The sequence below is a fragment of the Hyla sarda genome, chromosome 8 (genome assembly GCF_029499605.1).
Source record: "Hyla sarda isolate aHylSar1 chromosome 8, aHylSar1.hap1, whole genome shotgun sequence".
NCBI lineage: Eukaryota > Metazoa > Chordata > Amphibia > Anura > Hylidae > Hyla > Hyla sarda.
Genome location: NC_079196.1, coordinates 149,325,926 through 149,342,300, shown reverse-complemented (window position 1 = coordinate 149,342,300; position 16,375 = coordinate 149,325,926). Strand labels below are relative to the sequence as shown.

At 41.4% G+C, this 16,375-nt stretch overlaps 1 protein-coding gene across 1 annotated transcript; it reads left to right on the top strand.

Annotated features, from left to right (window-relative positions):
• ATP5MF (ATP synthase membrane subunit f) lies at window positions 1–6,708 on the top strand. Its single transcript, XM_056535796.1, has 4 exons — window positions 1–154; window positions 1,582–1,689; window positions 4,977–5,093; window positions 6,615–6,708. The coding sequence occupies exons 1-4, from the start codon at window positions 139–141 to the stop codon at window positions 6,641–6,643; spliced, it is 270 nt and encodes an 89-aa protein (XP_056391771.1). The 5' UTR covers window positions 1–138; the 3' UTR covers window positions 6,644–6,708.
• Window positions 6,709–16,375: the final 9,667 nt, after the last annotated feature.

The window sequence follows — 16,375 nt, the reverse complement described above, 5'->3', positions numbered from 1 at the left end:
AGTTGCCACTAGCAATATGGCCGGTTTAATGGTATAACAGGAAGTGACGTCACGTCAAGCTTCCCGTCCTTCCGTTATTGAGGAGGTAGTGCGCTCGTTTTTTCGTCCCTGCGCGTCAGTGTCATTCCGGAGGACAAAATGGCGGACAAGATAGGTGAGTGGTCGCTGCGGAGGACGGATCCTTTACACATGGCACGTACCGATGTCCTGTGCGGGTGAAGGCGCCGCCTGCTTTGTGTAGTGTGGCCGGGGTTGGTGGAGTATAGGCCGCTCCTGTCTGATTACTTGGGAAGGGGTCACCTTGGTATGTGCCCGCTGGATGGGCTGCCAGTGTTCGGGCATAGGGGACGTTACTATAGCTGCACCTGATCTATCGCCTGTATAGACATGAAGAATATACTGCTCATCTTCTAATGTGTACATCCCATGATGTCTCCAATCAAAATAGATAACGCTAATTAAAAGCATGCAGTGTGAACACAGCCTGAGGGTGAAGTGTGAAGGGGGCGTCAGGTGCATACAGGCTGCCATATACAGCATCTGTGGGTCATTTAACCCTTCCCACTTGTGTAGGGTGCTGATATGACATTGTAGCACTAGGTTATATTCCATTTTCTAAGATGCTCTATAAAGCAGGTGTAGACCCAAAAACATGTCCGGTGACAATCCGCTGATCTTCAGGTCTCTACTGCAATGTTCCCCAACCTGGGGCTCTCCATTTGTTGCAGTACTACAACTCCTGGCAGGTTATCACAACCTACAGCTGTCATTGCATAATATGAGTTGTAGTCTTGCCCCAGGTCGGAAAACACTGCTTATAAGTGGACTACTTCTTCGGTATGATGCCACCTGACTAGGGATCGACCGACATCGCTTTTTTAGGGCCGATAATCTGTTGAGGTTAGGGCCGATAACATACCGATATTCCGGTATAAGTTATCGGCTATTTATCCCCCTGCGACACCGCTGCAGATCATTGATTTAAAGTGGGCGCTTTAAATCAATGCACTGCAGTGGCTTTTGCGGTGCCATAGGCCGCCGCCGCCACCCGCTTCTCTCCCCCTGCCTATCCGGGGGTCCTGAGACCTATCACCGCCACCACTCGCTGCACTGCGACTGCCGTACCCGCGACCGAACCCCCCCCACCCCCCCCCCGCACCGGCCCCATTGCCTCCCCCATCCCCGGTTTTATAATTACCTGTTCCCGGGGTCCACTCCATATCTGGCTTCGGTGGCGTCCTCCTGAACTGTCACTGTGCGCACTGGCGGTGACGTCACGTCGCTCACGTCACTCGTCATTGCGCACAGCGTAACACAGAACGCAGCAGGAGCAAGAAGTAGCGTGGGCTCCGGGTAATTATAAAACCAGGGATGGGAGAGGCAATGGGGGCGGTGCGGTGGGGGGTGCGACGCAGTGCGGGTCGGGGGTGTGGGGGCGGTGCGGGGGGGGCATTATCGGCAATGTAATTGCCGATACCGATAATGCTCAAAATCCTGATTATCGGCCGATAAGATCAGCCATACCGGTAATCGGTCGATCCCTACACCTGACGCTCACTTTTTTGTACCTTCTCTTTTCAGTTCCCTTGGCAGAGAAGCGCCTCTTGGACGTGAAGCTCGGACAGCTGCCCAGCTGGCTCTCCACGTGTAACTTCACTCCAAATGGAATTTTTGCCTCCCTGCGCAGAGGTGAGAACTTACAATCTCTTGGATGCGCTCTTATTAGATTGTGTATTTGTCTTTGCTTGCACGTGTTTTGCGTGAGATCACTAGATTTTCTTAGAGTATACCTATCACTTTATAACAAACTTCTGACATGTCATAGGGACGTGTCAGAAGTTTGTATTGTTGGGGGTTTGGGTGCTAGGAATAAAGAGAGAAGCACGCAGCTTTGTGCAATGTTCCCCTTCTTCACTCTGCACAGATAAAGCAAGCCGTGTACGGAATTGCCAGAAGTCGCATTGACTTGTAATTCATACACCACCTGCTTTAAAGGGGGTACTCCAGTGGAAAACATTATTTATTTATTTTTAAATGAACTGGTGACAGAAAGTTAAACAGATTTGTAAATTACTTCTATTAAATAAATCTTTATCCTTCCAGTACATTTTAGCAGCTGTATGTTAGAGGAAATTCTTTTATTTTTGAATTTCTTTTTTGTCTTGACCACAGTGCTCTCTGCTGACACCTGATGCCCATAGCAGGAGAAAATCCCCATAGCAAACCTATGCTGCTCTGGACAGTTCCTGATACGGGCATCAGGTGTCAGCAGAGAGCACTGTGGTCAAGACAAAAAAAGAAATTCAAAAAGAAATGAATTTCCTCTGTATCATACAGCTGCTAAAAAGTACTGGAAGGGTAAAGATTTTTTAATAGGTCATTTACAATTCTGTAACTTTCTGGCACCAGATGATTAAAAAAATTTTTTATTCCACTGGAGTACCCCTTTAACTACAGAAGTGGAGATGAAGAAGCACATTGCATAAAGCTGCATGCTTCTTCCTCTTTATTTCAGAAATTGGTGGAGGTCTTGGCAAACATCTGATGTGTCACTGTGACATCAATGTTTGTGTTTTTTTTTTTTTTTTCTGATTGTAATTATTTAGTTCATTTTTTGTACATTAAAGTTTTTAATAGCATTAAGACGTATCCTATACAGCAACCCGAGGCAACAATAGACAGAAGCTGTCCCATTGACATTAATGGATAAAGGTTACTGGATGTACTCTGTGACCTTTGCAGAGGTTATTCCATAGGGAGGGGGAGGCTGAGCTGTGAACATCTATTTGCTTATCTGGTGTCACCTTTCTCTGTACTTCTGACTGTTATAAGAAGGACACTGCTGTAAAGTTTTCTGTACAGAACATGAAGTCTCAGCTTAGTTTTAGGCCTAGTCGCCAGGATGAAAACTGCAAAAATGTTAGATTATTTTAAAATATAGATAGTAGAATGGAACTATGGAAAAAAACATCACCAAAAATTCTTTACATTTTTTTTTTAACATAAAAACTTGATTTAAACAATAAGTAATTTTCTGTTTACACTGATTCCTAGCTATACAGATCATCAAATAGTGTCCTTTGCACTTCAAGGGACCTGTAGATACTAGAATGTAATTTCAATATTAGATAGCTTTATGTATCATGGTGAAATATCAAAGTATTGATTAGTGGTTGTCTCTGCAATAGTGTCCTTGTTTGTAGTCCCACACAGTGCTCCCTTCTGCCCCCTCTGTCTGTGTCAGGAACTGTCCTGAGGTTTACTCCTGCTCTGGACAGTTCCTGACACAGACAGGTGGCAGCAGGGAGCACTACATGACTTTGTCCAGGGCATACAGCAGCTTCCAAATCATGCTTGCTGGGAGTTGTAGTTTTGCAACAATTGGAGGAACTCTGGTTGGGAAATATTGAGCTAAGTACTAGATGGATTGAGTATTTTTTTTTATTTTTTTAATAGCAAATTTACAAATCCTGTGTAGCTCCCTAGCACCAGCTACTATCACCCATCAGCTGTTGGTGAGGTAAGATTTGGCACCTAGTGTGGTAGAGGGCACAAATTGTGGGAAAGGTACTCTGCTCTTGCCCCAGTGTGAGCAGCCATGACAAACCCCTTGCCAAATCAACAGACTGGTTTTTGTTTTCAATAAAGATTAGCTGCCATAGGTGTGAGGTAGCAGCTTACTCTCTTCTCTTTATCGATAGCGCAGACACCCCTGAGGTAGGTCAGGAGGAATAACAGGTGACCTCCATTCGAGGTTTGTGTGGCCATCTTAAGGCTGGTTTACAATAATACTGCTGCAATCTTGCATCCGTATTTTAGCCTGATCAGGGGTCTAATGACTATAGGTTTGGGTTCTCAGAAACACTGTTGAGCTGGGGCGCATATTACAACCAATGTGAAACCAGCCTAAGGCTATGTTCAGACGTCGGAAATTCCGCATAATGATGTGGAATTCTGGCAAAATGATGCCAACGTGGAATTCCCATCTTTCTGTATATATGCGGAATTTCTGCAGAATTAATGTGGAAATGCTGCATGAATTCCACATAAATTCTCCGTGCACAGAAAAAGGTACTTTTTATTCATTGCTCTTGTTAAATTTAGTGCGGAATTTGTGAGGATTCGGCACTAAAATTAACAAAAGCAATGAATAAAAAGTACCTTTTTCTGTGCACAGAGAATTTATGTGCCTCTTGTGGAGAAAAAAAAATTGCCCTATTCCCTTCAATGGGCTTCTGTATAAATGCAGGACAGGACCTTTCTTTATGCGAAATGTCCGCAGTGGAAAAAACAGATGCGGAAATTCTACAGTGTGAATGGGACTGCGGAATCCCATTGAAGTTTACATTGGTTTATACAGCATAAAATCTGCAGCGTGTGAACTTATCATAACATGAGAAGATTAAAATGTAATTCTGTTTGATAAATGCAATTAAATTAACGAAAAGTAGACAAATATTTATGAAAAGAAATTAAGCCGGGTTTACTTGACTGTAGTGTCAAGTAAACCATACAAGAAACACATGCATTGCATCTTCAATTATCTAAGTGTACCTGTCACGTGTATACTTGTAATATACATTGGTAAAAAAAAAGTCCCTGCAGCTATTGTCTGTGTGTCTCTATGAGGAGACCAAATACAGGAAGTGTGGGTGGACAAAGCAGGCTCTATGACGTGCCCCCGGCTCACACAGCAGCCTGATAGACAGGACAGAGCTCTGCTTGTCCAGCCCACACTCCTGTATTTTGTCTCTGCACAGACACAGGCAATAGCTGCAGGTACACCATTTTTTCACACAAATATAAAACATTTTAACCAATGTATATTACAACTATACATATGTTTTTATCTACATTATATAAAAAAAAAATTGCAAACAGGTTCACTTAGAAGTAAAACAAAGTCATGGACAATGTCTATTAACTCCAATCCTTTATATATATATATATATATTTTTTTTCCTTTTACTACGTAGGTCACGATAGATATTATAATAAGTATGTCAATGTGAAGAAGGGAGGAATCGGAGGCGTTGCCATGGTGCTTGCCGCTTATATTGTATTGAGCTATACCTGGGAATATGATCACCTCAGTAAGTGGCTTTGAAAATGTGTAAAGCAAACAATGATATAAACTTTTTGTTCTTACAGCGAATTGAAGCACTCTTAGGCTCACACTCAGTATTTTGGACCTCATCCTGAGACCTAAACGCCTGTGATATGCTTAGAAATATGGTGTATAAAAGGTGTCCTGGTCAAGGCCAGCTTTCTAATAATTGTGACCCGCTAATGCGGAAATAGCATAGCAACACTGCACGCACATACAACAGTGCATAGTATGATCACTATTACTAATAATACCACAATATGAGGCCCAAGTACTGCCACACCAGGAACACAATTCAAAATTGACTAAATAATGCAAATATATTGTAGCTGAATAAAAATTCTATACAGGAACCAATATTCCACTATCCTTACATACAGTGACTATCATAGTGGTAGACACCAATTCTACACATGGACTCTGCAGCCTATATAATTTACTGTCCCATCCAATGACTCCCATCTTCTCTGATCGGAGTCTTTCACTTTTCCTTTCCGTATTGAGTAGACCGCCTTGACACCTTCTCCCAGTCACAAGTAGTCTTCACAGAATCTCCCAGTTTTTCATTCTTTCAGCACCTTACCGATCGCCATAGTGTCTCAAATGGTAATAATGTTCCACATAGTAAGTGGAGAGAAGGTAGGCCAGGCCACCCCATTAAACTGGTTATCCAGGAGGGGAGAACTTTTAAAATGTAGTGTGTATTCAGATATATAATGTGTAAAGATAAATAAAAACACTCCTTCCTTGCTCCCCCACGGCGGCTTATAACAGTCCCCGCCCCTCTGTGCAGTGGTTCTCAAACCTGATGCCATTGACCCGATTAAGCTCAGCCTATCAGCGGCTGCAGTGGTGTACAACCTAAGACAGTGATTGGCTGAATGGGCCTATGATGTCATGTTGCATCAGTGGCTGGTAGTGATGTGGGTTTTTTATTTGCTGCCTCCCTGCCCCTTATTTAAAAAAATATTTCTGCCCAGTATAATAACCTCTAAGTAACCTCATTAGTCACTCCCATCTAAAAAATAAATAGGATAGGGGGTAACAAGCTGATTAGTGGGGGCCCCATAGAAAATAAATGGGGACAATTTTGTCCTTGCCCTCAGAATAGAGGATAACTTCTTAAGATAGAAAATACCCCTAAAAATATGGAGGTAGGTCCCACCCCATGTAGGTGGGGCTACTAATATGTGACAACCCTCCCCCCTCCATGGTATGGCGTTATGGAATATGGCAGTTATGTCCCTTAACAATGTTTGGGCACAATGGGGGTGATTTATAAAAACTTGTGCAGAGGAAAAGTTGACCAGTTGCCCATAGTAACCAATCAGATCATTTCTTTCATTTCATACAAAAAAGCCTCTGAAAAATAAAAGAAGCAATCTGGTTGGTTGCTATGAGCAACTGGTCCACTTTTCCTCTGCACAAGTTTTGATTAATCTCCCAAAATGTTTGGGAAACATTGCTATTATGCTTTTATCTGATTTCTTTTTTTTTTTTTCCTCAGAGCATGACCGCTGGAGAAAGTATCACTGACCACTGGAGTCCTCCCTATGTACACAGGACACTTCTGTCTTTATGTATTAAATCTATCAAAACTGTTCTGGATGTATAGTCATTTCTTAAAGGGGTATTCCAGGAATTTCTTTTTGACTATGCTACAGGGGCTGTAAAGTTAGTGTAGTTCATAATATAGTGTCTGTACCTGTGTGTGACGGTTTTCTCACAAGTCTTCTGTGATTTTCACCCCAATATTTATGTTTAACAGCATACAAAATTACACATCTCAGGATTTCCCAGGTTGCAATGCGTCGAGACCTGACCTCACTAGTCAGGAGAGGGAGTCTGTCCTGCTTCAATGAGTGAAGCGACCGCTGGGTGGGAGAGAGATAATTTAGCAACAGCTGTAGGCACCCTGATTAGAAAACACTGGTGTATTGCATTGAAGGGATCACTGGTGTGTTTCAATGGGTGGGTTGGCTGATGGGGGGGGGGGGGGAAGAAAGTGACCTCATACTTAAAAACTATGGGCTGTGTAGTTTTAGAGAGCGAAATTCAACAGGAAATACCCCGTTCTGGCAGGTACGTACTACTAAAATCATCTTATGGTGGATAACCCCTTTAAGGCCCCATATTAAGGAGTTATTCTTCTAATAGAGGGAGTATAATGTGAATATCATACATTACGTACAGTCTTTGGAGGTGTCCAATTAAGCCTTTACCGGCCAATGACCTTTATATACTACATATGCTCCTAACTCGAGCCCACTCTGTATGTGGTATCCCCAGCTGATTTCAGTAGCTGGGGGCCGGCGTTAAGAGCAGTCATTCGGCAACTACTGTGGCCAGTTATTAACCATTTACATATTGCTGTTAAAGTTTATAGCAGTGTCTTAATGAGTTACAGTTGTCATTGGTGGTGTAGTGTTTCTACAATGTAAAGAAGCATTCTCAAATATATAAAATTGCAATTTGTTATGGAAAAACTAAGTCATTACAAAGTACATTTGGTCCCACAAAAAAAAAAGCCCTCATATGGGTGTGTAAATAGGAAAAAAAAATCTGTGTTATGGCTTTAATCCCTTAAGGACCCAGCCTATTTTCACCTTAGGACCCGGGCATTTTTTTGCACATCTGACCACTGTCACTTTAAGCATTAACAACTCTGGAATGCTTTTACTTTTAATTCTGATTCCGAGAATGCTTTTTCATGACATATTCTACTTTGTTAGTGGTAAAATTTCGTCGATACTTGCATCATTTCTTGGTGAAAAATTCCCAAATTTTATGAAAAAATTGAAAATTTTGCATTTTTAGCTTTGAAGCTCTCTGCTTATTAGGAAAATGGATATTCCAAATAATTTTATATATTTATTCACATATACAATGCATCTACTTTATATCTGCATCATAAAGTTGACATGTTTTTACTTTTGGAAGACACCAGTGGGCTTCAAAATATAGCGGCAATTTTCAAATTTTCCCCAAAATTTTCTAAATCGGAATTTTTCGGGGACCAGTTCAGTTTTGAAGTGGATTTGAAGGGTCTTCATATTAGAAATACCCATAAATGACCCCATTATAAAAACTGCACCCCCTCAAAGTATTCAGAATGACATTCAAAAAGTTTAACCCTTTAGGGGTTTCACAGGAATAGCAGCAAAGTGAAGGAGAAAATTCTAAATCTTTTGTTTTTACACTGGCTTGTTCTTATAGACCCAGTTTTAGAAGAGGTAAAAGGAGAGAAATCTTAATAAAATTTGTAACTCAATTTCTCTCCGGTAAGGAATTACCTCATGTGTATGTCAAGTGCTCTGTGGGTACACTACAAGGCTCAGAAGGGGAGGATAGACAGTGGGATTTTGGAGAGTGAGTTTTTCCTGAAATGTTTTTTTTTTTTGGGTGGGGGGGGGGGGGGGGGAGAATGTCACATTTAGGAAGCCTCTATGGTGCCAGAACAGCAAAAAATAAAACCCACATGGCATACTATTTTGGAAACTACACCCCTCAAACTTAACAAGGGGTACGGTGAGCCTTAACACCCCACAGGTGTTTCACGACTTTTCGTTAAAGTTGGATGTGTAAATGATGTTTTTTTTTGTTGTTGTTTTTTTTCACAAAAATGCTAGTTTTCCCCCAAATTTTACAAGGGGTAATAGGAGAAAATGCCCCCAAAATTTGTAACCCCATCTCTTCTGAGTATGGAAATACCCCATGTGTGGATGTCAAGTGCTCTGCTGGCACACTACAGGGCTCACAAGAGGAGTTTTATTTGCAAATTTTGCTGAAATGGTGCCAGAACAGCAAAAAAAAAAACACATTGCATACTATTTTGGAAACTACACCCCTCAAGGAACGTAACAAGGGGTACAGTGAGCCTTAGCACCCCACAGGTTTTTGATAAATGTTCATTAAAATGGGATGTGAAAAGGAAAAATTAAATTTTTTACACTAAAATGCTGGGGTTACCCCAAATTTTTCGGGACCCCCCTGGGCATTTGCATGGGATGCCTGCTGAATGATTTCAGCAGGCATCCCACTCCCAGCGTGGTGGGGACCGGAATTCCCACGGGCCATGCCTTGGGCCTTAAACTAGCAGGGAGCCAGGGTGTACCCATACGCCCATGGTCCTTAAGGGGTTAAAAAGCATGCCTTCCAATAGCCAATAAGCTAACTTATTCAAATTTGTGTCCTGTGTAGAAATGATTTAGTTTTTTATTTTTTACTTTGCAAAGATAGTATATTGTACACTGCTTTGGTCCCAATGTGAGGTATAGCCATCAGGTGCCATCATACTATTGCTAGTATATTGTACACTGCTTTGGTCCCAATGTGAGGTATAGCCATCAGGTGCCATCATACTATTGCTACTACAGTTGGTAATGTAACAGAATCAATTTTAGGGTCCGTCCACACGTACAGGATCATGTGCAGGATTTGTAACTGCAGATTAGAAGCTGTGTTCAGTCTTTAGTTTACATTGAAATCTGCAGCAGAAAATCCTGTGCGTTAAATCTGCGTACGTGTGAATGTACCCTTATACTGATAGTAACTAGGAGATTTCTTCCAAGAAACTAGAGCATCCCTATCACTGCCCAGGTGCAATGCCCTTTAGTGAAAGGGTACCTGTGGGCAGGATGAGGTCTATCAAGTTCCTGAAGGCTGGAGTAAGACTGCAAAAACAAAGGTTGAACCAGCAGTGTAGGGTAATAAAAAAACAAAACAGAGGACGCAGTTACTGACAGCAGTCATTCAATATAACAGCAGACGCATCAGTATTGAAGCAACGTAATAACTTTATCCAGATTTTAAAAATATGTTGATCAGAGTAAGAGAACACCCTGGGGCTAGGTTAGAGTGTATTGGAAGGAGTCCTGTAAATGTTCAACGGGAGTATAATACTGTAATTGACACTAGTTGGCTCCCCTTTGACTTGTCCTTCTCCTGACACTGCAATTCTCAAGGCAGTACTGGGGTTGCCCTCCCAACTACCCTGATTACTAGGCCTGGACTGAACCAAAAAGGGTCCTATAATGCAGGAAGGCCTTATCTTCTCCTTACTGGCTTGTAGATAGCATGGCTTCCTGACGAGGAATGTGTTGAAGGTGTAACCTAACATTTTGAATGAGGAATGTAAAACTCCTTGACTGAGGATAGGTGCACTAGGGGAACCAAGATCTCAGTTGGCCTATGGTCCCTTCGCAACCCGGGGTGATCTCTGAAGACTAGTGTCTTCATTTAAACCTCTACACTAATACTAACTCCTTCAATTACTAACAAATTATTGGCTCAGCTTGAGAGGGAATTGGAGACTGAACAAGGACCTTCCAATAGCTTTCCATCCCAGTTTGGGTTCCTAATCTGCTGTATGACTAGTCACATGCGAGCCTAACACAAGATTGAAACTAGATAAGTACCAAAACTAGAGATGAGCGAATTTACAGTAATTTGAGTCGTCACAAACTTCTCAGCTTGGCAGTTGCTGACTTTAGCCTGCATAAATTAGCTCAGCTTTCAGGTGCTGCGGTGGGCTGGAGACTCTGTCCTAGGACTGTATCCACCTTTTCCAGTCCACCGGAGCACTTGAAAGCTGAACTAATTTATGCAGGCTAAAGTCAGCAACCGCCGAGCCAACAAGTTCGTGACGAATCAAATGACTGTAAAGTCGCTCATCTTTAACCAAAAGCTACCCAGAAATTTTCAAAGGGATACTCCAGTAGAAATTTTTTTTTAAATAACGTGCCAGACAGTTATACAAATTTGTAAATTACTTCTATTCAAAAATCTTAACCCTTCCAGTACTTAGCTGCGGTATATTACAGATAAACTACAGAGAAATGTGTGTAGTTTGTGGAAACCAAAGACTATCCACAAGCCCATTTGAACAAAGGATTCAGTCTATTTAGGGGGGTCTCTGTAGCTACAGGTGAGACTGTGGCTTCTAATAGGCTTACCAACTGGCACAAGGAACTGGCATGGATGGCCTTTCAGAAGGCCCTACCAAAAAACTTTGATGCATGCCTGCAGACTTTGCAACACCAGGTACTGCCTGAAGTGCCCATTCGCTGATAAAACAACTTTGCACCTCTTTTGACAGTGTGCATTTGCCCTGTTGAATGGAATATGAACTCAGACACTTGTTCCCAGGAGTAGCCTATCGCACCACTTGGTGCTTATTGGACTATTTCCTGGAGATCGCACGGTTGGGGCTATCCAGGAGGCCTGGTTCTTTATGAACTGTAAGGTTGCTTTGTTGTTAACTAAAAAACACCGGATTATTAATTCGGAGAGGATGGCAAGGAATGCTGTAGGCTGGTTTGTTGCTTGATCAAAGACTATTCCATCAGTGACAATATGGATGTCCAAGAAGAATAGAATTAATGTCCCTTTTATGGTTTGTCTCTGAATAAAGCTGTGGGCCTGTGATCTTCCCTCCCGAAACCCCAGGAATGGCCAAACCTGCTCAATATAAGAGCCACATTCTAAAGAATTTTGAAGTTACAGAACTTCAGGACATGCACATACATAAAAATTAGGAAATGCAAGAAGCAGCTTCTTTGTAGGTAGCAGCAGCAACCTTGTAACCAGCATCACTTCCAAATGGCTGGAAATATTTAGATGAAACTTGGTATACATTATTTATGTTAGCTGAAAGTATAGTAAAAAATCAACCCTAAGCCCTCCAACTAATGTAGGGGTGGAGTTTTATGTCTGAAGTCATGAGGACTTCCAGTATATCTCCTGATTGTGTTACTCTCGGGCTGCAGAGATTGCCCAGGATTTTTAAAGGGGTACTCCGCTGCTGGACATGTTATCCCCTATCAAAAGATAGGGGATAACATGTCTGATCGTGGGGGTCCCCGGTGGCCGCAGCTCCCCAGTCATCTGGTGAACTCCACTCCACGCCGGATGACTGGCGAGCACAGCTGGCACGCCCCCTCCATTTATGTCTATGGGAGGAGGCATGATGGCTGTGTACTAGCCGTCACGCCCCCTCCCATATACATGAATTGAGGGGGCGTGGGGTGATGTCACAATTACGAAATCACGGAAATGTCACAGCGCCAGCGCAGAGATCGCGGGGGTCCTTTGGATAGAGGATATGTCTAGGGGCAGAGTACCCCTTTAAACATTCTGTCAAGAACATCATAGTTACATATAGTTACATAGTTTGTAAGGTTGAAAAAAAGACAAGGGTCCATTAAATTCAACCTAAAGCCCTAATGTGTTGATCAAGAGGAAGGCAAACACCTCCCATGAGGCTGATGTAAATTGTCCCATGAGAAGAGAAATTCCTTCCCGACTCCAATACCGTAATTTGAATAAATCCCTGGATTAACATTCTATCCTCATAGATCTAATATCCATAACCTGTAATAATATATTCCTCTAGAAAAACATCCAGGCCCCCCCTTGAACTTGTTTGAGTCAGACATCACAACATCCTGTGGCAGAGAATTCCATATTCTCACTGCTCTTACAGTAAAGAATCTCTATCTGTGATGATGGTGAAACTTTCTTTTCTCTAAATGTAGAGGATGCCCCTTGTCATGGTTACATGCCTAGGTATGAAAAGATCTCTAGAAATATCTCTGTACTCTCCGTTCATATATTTGTACATTGTGATCAAATCGCCCCTAAGACTTTCCTCCAAACTAAATAGCCCCAAGCTTGATAACCTGTCTTGGTACTGTAATCCTCCCATACCATTAATTACCTTTGTTGCCCTCCTCTGCACCTTCTCCAGTTTAGCCACATCCTCCTTATATACAGATGCCCAAAATTGGACACAATACTCCATATGGTCTAATGATTTTTACAGAGGCAAAACTATGTCCCTTTCAAGAGCTTCACTTGATAAATCCCATGACTTTTTTAGCCTTGGCAGCTGCTGTCTGGCATTGATCATTAATGTTAAGTTTACTGTCCACCAGTACCCCAAAGTCCTTTTTGGTAGAGATTTTACCCAATGTCTTCTTATTTAGCAAATCATTGGACATTTAGTTTTTACTGCCCAAGTGCATAACTTTATATTTATCCACATTAAACTTAATTTGCCATGTCTGTGCCCAAACTTCCAGCTTCTACAAATCCCTCTGTAATATTATGTTATCCTCCTCTGTGGTGATCACCTTACTCAGTTTAGTGTCATCTACAAATACTGGAATTCTACTCTATAATCCCTCTACAAGGTCATTAATTAACATATTGAAAAGAAGTGAACCCAGTACTGACTCCTGTGATACCCCACAAGTAACTGTTACCAAACCAGAGTAAGTTCCATTGATCCCCACCCTCTTCTTCCCGTCACTGAGCCAGTTGTTGCTAATCCATTTACATATATCCTCCCCTAGTCCCAGCATCCTCATTTTGTGTACTAACCTTTTGTGTGGCACAGTATGAAAAGTCAAAGGATATACAACATCCACAGCTTCACCCCAATCCAGTCTATAACTGACCTCTTCATAGAAGCTGATCAGATTAGTCTGACAGGACCGATTCCGCATAAACTCATGTTGGTGCTCTGTTAGAAAGTTATTTTCATTAAGATATTTCAGAATAGCATCTCTGAGAAAACTCTCAAAAATCTTACCCACAACAGATGTTAAACTTACAGGCCTGTAGTTCCCAGGATTAATTTTTGACCCCTTTTTAAATGTCGGTACCACATTTTCCAGTCCTGTGGAATAATCCCTGTCATTATAAAATCTTTGAATATAAGGGGGAGATTTATCAAAACCTGTCCTGAGGAAAAGTTGCCCATAGCAACCAATCAGATCACTTCTTTCATTTTACAGAGGCCTTATTAAAAAGGAAAGAAGTGATCTGATTGGTTGCTGTGGGCAACTTAGCAACATCTGGACAGGTTTTGATAACTCTCCCCCTATGAGCCTGTCTAGCACAGTACTAAATTACCAGAAAACTCTAGGGTGGATTCCATCTGGAACCCCTTAAGGACCCAGCCCATTTTCACCTTAACCCCTTAAAGGGGTTATCCAGGAAAAAAAACTTTTTTATATATCAACTGGCTCCAGAAAGTTAAACAGATTTGTAAATTACTTCTATTAAAAAATCTTAATCCTTTCAGTACTTATGAGCTGCTGAAGTTGAGTTGTTATTTTCTGTCCAAGTGCTCTTGGGAACCGCCCAGTTTAGAAGCAAATCCCCATAGCAAACCTCTTCTACTCTGTGCAGTTCCCGAGACAAGCAGAGATGTCAGCGGAGAGCACTGTTGCCAGACAGAAAACAACAACTCAACTTCAGCAGCTGATAATTATTGAAAGGATTAAGATTATTTACAAATCTGTTTAACTTTCTGGAGCCAGTTGATATAAAAAAATAAAAAAGTTTTTTTCCTGGAATACCCCTTTAACCCCTTAACCCTTTAAGGACCCGGGGTTTTTCCATTTTTGCATTTTCGTTTTTTCCTCCTTACCTTTAAAAAATCATAACTCTTTAAATTTTGCACCTAAAAATCCATATAATGGCTTATTTTTTGTGCCACCAATTCTACTTTGTAATTACATCAGTCATTTTACCCAAAAATCTACAGTGAAACGGAAAAAAAAATCATTGTGAGACAAAATTGAAAAAAAAAACCGCAACTTTTTAACTTTTGGGGGCTTCCGTTTCTACACAGTACATTTTTCGGTAAAAATGATACCTTATCTTTATTCTGTAGGTCCATACGATTAAAATGATACCCTACTTATATAGGTTTGATTTTGTCTTAAATCTAGAAAAAAATCATAACTACATGCAGGAAAATTTATACGTTTAAAATTGTCATCTTCTGACCCCTATAACTTTTTCATTTTTCTCCGTATGGGGCGGTATGAGGGCTAATTTTTTGCGCTGTGATCTGAAGTTTTTAGCGGTACCATTTTTGCATTGATAGGAATTATTGATAGCTTTTTATTCATTTTTTCATGATATAAAAAGTGACCAAAAATGCACTATTTTGGACTTTGGAATTTTTTTGCGCGCACGCCATTGACCATGCGGTTTAATTAACTATATATTTTTATAATTCGGACATTTCCGCACGCGGCGATACCACATATGTTTATTTTTAGTTTTATTTACACTTTTTTTTATGGGAAAAGGGAGGTGATTCAAACTTTTAATAGGGAAGGGGGTTAAATGATCTTTATTCACTTTTTTTTCACTTTGTTTTTGGAGTGTTATAGCTCCCATAGGGACCTATAACACTGCACACACTGATCTTTAACATTGATCAGTGCTTTCTCATAAGAAACCACTGATCGATGATTCTCCCACTTGACTGCTCATGCCTGGATCACAGGCACTGAGCAGTCATTCGGCGATCGGACACCAGGAGGCAAGATAGGAGACCCTCCTTGTGTCCTGCAGCTGTTCGGGATGCCGCGATTACGCCGCGGCGATCCCGAACAGCTCCCTGAGCTAACCGGCATGGTTTCACTTTCACTTTAGACGCGGCGTTCCACTTTGAACACCGTGTCTAAAGGGTTAATAGCAAGCGGCAGCGCGATCAATTAGCTATTAGCCACGGGTCCCGGCCGTTGTTAGAGGCCGGACCCGACCCGCTATGACGCGAGGCCACGCCGTTGCCCCGCGTTATAAATCGGGAGCGGACTCATGACGTACCGGTACGTCATGGGTCCTTAAGGGGTTAAGGACGCAGGGTTTTTCAGTTTTTGCACTTTTGTTTTTTCCTCCTTACCTTTTAAAAATCATAACCCTTTCAATTTTCCACCTAAAAATCCATATGATGGCTTATTTTTTGCGTAACTAATTCTACTTTGCAGTCACATTAGTCGCTTTACCCAAAAATTCACGGCGAAAAAAAAATCACACTGCAACAAAATCGAAGTAAAAATGAAAATTTTTAACTTTTGGGGGCTTCCGTTTCTACGCAGTGCATATTTCTGTAAAATGACACCTTATCATTATTCTGTAGGTCCATACGGTTAAAATGATACCCTACTTATATAGGTTGGACATTGTCGTACTTCGGAAAAAAATCATAACTACATGCAGGAAAATGTATACGTTTAAAAATGTCCTCTTTTGACCCCCATAACTTTTGATTTTTCCACGTACAGGGCGGTATGAGGACTCATTTTTTGCGCCGTGGTCTGAAGTTTTTATCGGTACCATTTTTGTTTTGATCAAACTTTTTTTTATCACTTTTTATTCATTTTTTTATGGTATAAAAAGTGGCCAAAAATACGCTTTTTTGGAATTTATTTACGTGTACGCCATTGACCGTGCGGTTTATTTAAA

Coding starts and splice junctions, on each gene's coding strand:
- ATP5MF (XM_056535796.1), top strand. Junction 1,690..4,976: donor TTTTGCCTCCCTGCGCAGAG/GTGAGAACTTAC, acceptor TTTACTACGTAG/GTCACGATAGATATTATAAT. Junction 5,094..6,614: donor CTGGGAATATGATCACCTCA/GTAAGTGGCTTT, acceptor TTTTTTCCTCAG/AGCATGACCGCTGGAGAAAG.